Source organism: Pinus tabuliformis, chromosome 4_1 (genome assembly GCF_031772625.1).
Source record: "Pinus tabuliformis cultivar Carrire ecotype Pingquan chromosome 4_1, CPIR1, whole genome shotgun sequence".
NCBI classification, from domain to species: Eukaryota; Viridiplantae; Streptophyta; class Pinopsida; order Pinales; family Pinaceae; genus Pinus; species Pinus tabuliformis.
Genome location: NC_142303.1, coordinates 314,517,322 through 314,524,803, shown reverse-complemented (window position 1 = coordinate 314,524,803; position 7,482 = coordinate 314,517,322). Strand labels below are relative to the sequence as shown.

At 32.9% G+C, this 7,482-nt stretch overlaps 1 protein-coding gene across 1 annotated transcript; it reads right to left on the bottom strand.

The window, feature by feature from the left end:
• Positions 1-1,568: 1,568 nt before the first annotated feature.
• On the bottom strand, positions 1,569-3,062 carry LOC149175552 (protein LURP-one-related 11-like). The gene is made up of 4 exons (XM_089422882.1): positions 2,908-3,062; positions 2,442-2,714; positions 1,947-2,192; positions 1,569-1,842 (listed from the first exon to the last, which is right to left on the bottom strand). The coding sequence occupies exons 1-4, from the start codon at positions 2,974-2,976 to the stop codon at positions 1,714-1,716; spliced, it is 717 nt and encodes a 238-aa protein (XP_089279008.1). The 5' UTR covers positions 2,977-3,062; the 3' UTR covers positions 1,569-1,713.
• Between the last annotated feature and the right edge of the window lie 4,420 nt (positions 3,063-7,482).

The window sequence follows — 7,482 nt, the reverse complement described above, 5'->3', positions numbered from 1 at the left end:
TTAGAGAAGTTGAAGGATAAGTTTATAGCGCCTCCATTTTCCAATCCTTCCACCCTTGAATGCACTAAACCACCAACATCAACGAGCAACAACAAAAATAAGTCTCAAAGCGCTAAGAGATATCCATCTTAATTTAAACTTATTTGTCACACATTTGGTGCATATGGGCGGCATACCATGACACCCCTTCCTTTATGAGTCCGTGGAATTCGATAAAGTGTCTCGCGACCCTTGACCCCACTAACACTTTGATCATCCATCCCATTAAAATTATTTAATTATTTAATTTAATAATTAATTAATAATAGTAAAATATAATAAATTAGTTCAATTATTTTTATAAACCTAGTTTACATAGTAAAATATATTAAATGAAACATGCTCACAGTGGTTTTACATAGTAAAATATATTAAATGAAACATGCTCACAGTAAACTAAAATAATATTTGTTATTTTTAACATCAATGTGCACTTCACTACAAAATAATTTAAACCATTTAAAAGGTGTTGCTTTAACTTTATTAAATTAGGTATTAATTATTTATTTAACTAGTGATGTATTTAACTTTTCTCTTTTTGTTTTTTCTAATTTTAATTAGTGGGTAGTTAAAGGTATTATTTTTTTCATGTTTAAGAAATTACCTTGTTTTTATTATATCTATTAAATTTAGCAAAGAAAGTAATTTTTTTTTTCTATTAAGGTATTCAAGACTTTATCAAGAAAAAATTTGGTATATATAGTTCAATTTTTTTTCCATAAGAACTATAAGAAAAAGTGATATACATTGATTAATTAATATGAGATAGATGAAAATTATGTTGAATAATTTTTAAAAATATTTTTACTATCTCATGCATTACAAGGTTTATTTGATGTTAGGATTGTTAAATACGGTGGAAATTTCTCTTAGTATCTATTGTATTATGGGTGCAAATATTAGAACAAATTCCTTCATCTTAGTCATGTAAATGCAAATGCATGAACATGCTTTCGCAACAATTTAACAAGTTGTTTCTTTTGTGAATATTCTAGTGCCACCGCTCCCTAAAAGCATGAACAACACATATACCCCTTCAACAAAAGGTGAGACTAGGATTAAGGTTAATTAGGACGATTAACATTAACCAAATACGGTGCTTTTGCCCGCAAATGAACATGTTTTGCATGTCACCACCAGCATGTGAACCTCACTATTAAAGTATATTGATGAATAAATAACTTTTTTTTGCAATGCCATACTTAGCTTACCAAAAAGACAGGACTATACTTGCAGCTATCCAACTTGTTTTTCAAAACTATCAAACAGTGCACAAATTATTATGTTCTAGTTCTGTTGTTTTTCAAAGGATTCAAAACACTGCATATGCTTATATTAAACCTAACATGTGGGATATGATCTACTTTCTACCCAGAAAGAGGATGAATAGATTGTTTTTTCAAATAAATGCCCATGACATTTTACCAGATATAAAATCATAAAAAAAAAAAAAAAATAGTTTTCAATGGGTTCAGATTGTGGATTTAGGTTTTAAAAAGATAATTTAACGTTTTCAAAATGGTTATCTTTGTCTATGTAGATTGCAGTTTTCCGAACATTGCAGAAAGGTAAGGCATACTATGAATTTGTTGTATGTCTTTCAAAATTTACAATAAGCTGAAAGATTCCAAAATCTACAAATGAGTTAATTCCAGAAGTCTAAAATCTGGACTTTTACTTCTGAATGTCTGATTGAATAATAAGGAGTCCTATGACGAAGGCCTGATCGATTCCATGCTGCACCACAAGGCTGAGTACGTCGTCTCCTAACATGACCTCCGATGTCGCTTGCTTCCGTCTTGCCTGTTCCATTCAATGAATGAATCCATTAAATTACCCACTACACTCACCCTTTAATAAACTGAACAATGAATTCATAGTATTCAAGTTATAACATGACAACAAACCTGAGCGACAATTTCACCAGAGCGACCCAATAATGTGAAGGAGGCGGCTGGCTTGCAGAGATATCCCTTCATTTGATAATGGCAAGCCTTCGTATTATGACCTTTTATTGGATTTATGACAACTTTGGCGGAGGGTTTGCTTGAGAAAAGTGTCAATACCGACGTTATAACGGTAAACGCTGGCTTCCCACAGCCACGGCCATCTCCTCTGAATGCATCCCATCGCTGGTTAAAACTCAACCTCCACTAAACCCACAAATAAAATAAAAAACAATCAACATAAGTAAAGTCAATAAAATAAAAAACAATCAACATAAGCAAAATCAATAAAATCTATTGAAAAGGGGCAGGCCATCCCAGATTTCTAGAATATTTCAGAATTTAAAATATACTTAGAGTTCAAACAATTGATTTTAGCATTTGCTAATATTTATTAGATTTCAAAATATTTTTTAAATCTACAATCTAATTAAGTTCAACTGAAAATAATAATACTTTATGGCGACGCATGGTGAGAAGAATGTTCCCCACAGCATCCATGAGGGAGAGTTTGTATTTGGCCTCAGATGAGTAATCATCAACTCTGAAGACCAGATTTCCATTTGAATCAAAGACTGTGAATCCTTTTCCATTAAGGAAGAGAGATCTCTTCCAAACTGTGAAGGTGGAAGGAGGGTGTACTTCACACAAATTATCATCATGGCAACTCGAAACTGAAACTCCCGGGGCCGAAGAACATGAAACGCCTGGATGCACCCGAGGATGCACCTGGAAAACAAAATCACAGATAATGTAATCACAGTTGATATCTTTCTGAATTCCCTAATTACAAAATAATATCAAATTAAATCATAAACCATTCAAAAACGAATTAGAAAATTCACTAAACATGTCACGTTAATAAATCTGTGAAAATTTAAGATACCAATAATTAGAAAAGTAAATTTTATAAAACACATACCCTGAGCGACGAAAGACACTTTGAAAGAATTCCTGCACTCCTTTCAGATTTATTCATCGGAACATACATTTTAATACAACAATGAAGGCTATATTTATTGGCCTTGAGTCCTGCGATTGAAACCTTCCATTGAATAACAGTAACTGAGTTTTGAAATGATTGTGTCAAGATGAGAGTCTTCTAGAAAGCCTTACCCTTTGTATTTAATTAATGCGAATGCAGGTCCAAAATACTAATAAAATTATCATTTATTCATTAGATAAGTATCGTCAACCTATTAGGTGATGTAAATGACAAGAAAAGTCGGTTGTGGTGCGCAAATATGAAGGTCGCTTTTAAGATTTTAAAATGTTACGAAGAAATCAGATATTCCCCATTAGCCTGGATCAACCTAAGAGTCATAAAAATTCGAACACAACTTGAGATATTTTAATACTCTTGCTATATCAGATGTTAACGTACACTATTTGCACACATATAAATACGCTTATTAGTTGTCACAACTCGTAAAATATTATGAATGCCTCTCGCCATCTTAAAATTTTAATAATGTTTCACTTCAAACCTAATAAAGACGCTTCTGTATAATAATCAAAAGCCGGCCACCTCATTTAATTAAAGACGTGTTGGCATATTTAAACTTCAGAGGAATTAAGTATCTTATGGCTAGAAATGCACGGCCCATGCTCGTTCAGCAAAATAAGATGTTCATAGTGACGGTAGTTGGCTTGAGTGGAGGGTCAATGGTTAAAAGAGCACGCAAATAAAATATTTTATATTTCACCCTATCCAGGTATCTCATCTTTCCATACAAGACAATAATAACACGTCATTCACTAAACAAAAAAATTGTTTTAATAATATTATTAATAATAATTTGAAAGAGACCAGAGACAGTTTTAGCCCTTAATCTATTACTTTTTTATCTTATTAGGTAATGAAAATTCTTAGTGAGTGGTTTGATATAGCTATATAGGAATATTATTGTTCTATTTAAAAATATTTAAATTTATTAAAATAATGAATTATTGTGTTGAGAGGTGCTTTGTAGTTTAGTATAGAAGAGAGGTTGTAATATTATACTATGCAAATTTTTTAATTCACTGAATTTACATAAACATCATAATAATAATAATTAATAATAATTAAATCAGTCTAGATATATCATAACTCTTGATCTATCAAGCGCGCCGAGAGAGATCAAATATCTTGATGTGCAAACATTTCTTCAAGTTTTGCACTAAAAAAGGAGGTTTGCACCTTGAGATATTTGATCCTTCTCTACAGTTGATAGATCCAGAGTTAAGATGGATCTAGGATGGTAATATAAGAGTTAATCATGGCTTTGTCTCGTTACCTATTATTTTAGCATATGTAGTGTCAACTTAGAGATTATTTGGAAGTGATATGTTAGGCTATGTCAACATACTCTAGTCAAAATGGTCATCATCGTTCTTCTTTACCATCATGATATTGTTCTTATGGTGAGATGTCCATATGATCTTGACAAGCAACTAAAAATTCTCAAGGATTTCTTCTTTATAATGAGTATGATTACTAAAATTAACAAAACTAATGTTATAATACTCAAATCCAAAAAGATCACTTATGTTAACTTCATGTATGACAACAATAGTTTGGAGGAAGTGACTTCATATAAATATCTCCAAATTAATCTTCTTCGTGAGCTTCATTGGAAATTTAGCATGGAGAAAATGATAAATGGAGGGTCAAAAGTTTATTAAGGCAAAGAAATTTATTGCAAATCAATGGACCTTTTGCTTTGGGAAAGGAATAAGCTCCTCTTTCAAACTTTGTTCACTCATATTATCTTATATGGTTGTGAAGTCTAAGGTTGTAACATGTCTAGAGAATTATGGAGAAGGATAGAGAAAATTAAGAAGCATTTTATAACTCATAATTTCAAAATTAAAGGAAATACAACTTTTTATCCCTCTCATGGAGATGTATCTTTTCCCCAAGAGTATGTTTATGACTAGGTGCACAATGTATAATAACCAATGTTCCACGATGACATGTCCCTTGGGGTGGGGGGTGTGTTCCCCATATTTTCCACACCCCAGGGATGGGGGGACGCTTTAGGAATCGTTTCCCCATGTCCCCATTCGGGGAAAACATGGAGAAACACATGGGGAAATGTCTCCCTAATGTGGGAGATGCATTTAGCCAAAAGGGGGATGTCTAGGCATCCCCCTCCAAGAACCTCCTCCTAGATTTCTCATCCAAAAACCCATTAAGATAGAAAAGAGAGAATTGAGGAGTTTGTAACCTTGTTAATTAATGAAAATATTAAATTCTTAATTTAAAATGATAGAAAAGGTTACTTCAATTTTGACATTACCATTAATTACTTTAGGATTTTTAAGAGTGGTTCCAATCTCATAAGCTTCATATAGAGAACATAAAATTTCATATTCCATTCAAAATTAAGAAAACTTGTCTCGACGGCGGAAACTCAATTGGTTAATCTGAGAAATGTGAAATCGTTGAAACTCGAAAGACCTAGGTTCAAATCTGCCCTATTGTGACTCGACCTATGGGGAGGAGGACATATCATAGTCCTGCAGAGGTTTACTAGTAGTTATGTGTCAAGTGGGCTACTAGGTTCCTCTAGGTTACAAAAAAAAACAAAAACAAGAAAAGAACACCAAACTTAATAGCTTTTATCATTTCAATATTGACAAGATTATAGTGTTTCCATTGGATTGCATAATGTTGAATTTGTACGGAATGGATTGTTGTTGGGATTTTATCATTACTATTCTTATTTTTATAATTTACAAATGGGGACCCTTATGCTAGGGACCTTGACATCCTCCCATCCTTCCTTAATTTCCCTAAATTTCTTGGGTGCTCCCACATGTCCACCTTGTGCATCTTCCTACTTGAGTTAGATTCTCTCAGCTATCAGAATTAACCAAGAGCTTTTACTTCTATGATGTTAGTAGAATTGCATGTGAAAGAGTATGAAAAACCACATGTACATACTTTTAAGGAACATGAAACATAAATGAAACCATCAAACCAAAGAACACATGCAACTTGATAATGAAGTTCACCCAATGTGGGTTACGTCGCTGGTCCAAGAGTTAAGAGTGGGGATGTTGTTTCGTTAATTGTTGCAAGATGATGATGAGTTCATGATGTGTTCTTTGTTAATACAAGGATGAAATCACTTAACTAGAGTGGCATGTCTCTCTACACGATGTTATCCTACAAGAACTCTAACTCATATAAGCTCTCCTTTAGCATGACAAGAGCTCAATCTCTCACATGAAGTGGCAAACAAGGATCTTCTAACAAAGTGACAAACAAGGATCTCAACATCAAACATGGCATAAGTGCATGTTATACCTCCACTTCTGGGGATGAGCCTAAAAATGCACACCTCTGCTGAAGAAACAAACTGCACAGTTGAATTCTTGGCAAAAATTTGTGAAATATGACTATAAACTTAACCCCTTTATGACTCTGTCAAATGTGGGCTCCCTAGGAATCTCAAAGATTCCTCAAAGGTTCTCTTCTACGAGATGAATGAAATTTGGTTGCTTAGATGAAGAAACAAGTAATTCCATCATGTTCCTTGCAAAAAAATGAGAAAAATGAGTATAAAGTCGGCATAAATTTGACAGCTTAAAAAATCCCTCCTAAGGAATCTCCAAAATTCCTCACTGATTGTGCATGGGAATATTTTGTGAAATATTTCAGGGAATATCCCTCTAAAATATTCATGTCTTGAAAGATGTTCTAAGGCAGACCCCTCCTAGATATGTGGCTCATTGTTCCCTCTCGGTTCTGTTGGGTGCTCGGTTACATGCTCCTACTAGTATTAACTCTGTCGGGTCCCTCCCGCATGAATAAAGTATGCTTATGTATTGGATTATTGATAGAGTTTACCATGTTCCATCTATTTTGTGGCTTGGTTGGCACGCAAAATTATTAGGCGGTTGGGCACTAATTGGTCCTTTATTCGATTCATGTGTCAATCATTTTAATACCCAAAACAGCGTTGGTCAATGAATCAAAGTTTGTTATAACTGAATATGATTTGAACCTCCGTTGTCCATTATTTCACATTAACTGTTGCTAATAATAAAATTGTTATAACCATGTAGGTTATATATATGGGATGCATGTTAAACACTTTGGTTATACTTATATAACCAACATATATACCATTTAAATGTTTGACCACATGCACTATACAATTTTATTTATGGAATATGACCATTTGAATGTTTTATATGATTGGGTTTTAATATGGTTATACCAACCATATAACACATTCAAACTATGTCACAAATTTGTTGACCACCAACTATTTGGTTTTTATATGGTTAAAATAACCATATTTTAATATATGTAATTATATTTTAAATAGTTTTTTGTTTATGGAATTTTTTTAAATATTATATATATTTTTTTGTCTTTTCTCCAGGGGAAAAGAGCTAATGATTGCATGCCAAGTATCAATCATTACTTTTATAATTTATTTTCACGTAATCCTTATGGTTCCCATGTAGCACATTGTGGGCTACAATTTTCTTACTTGTC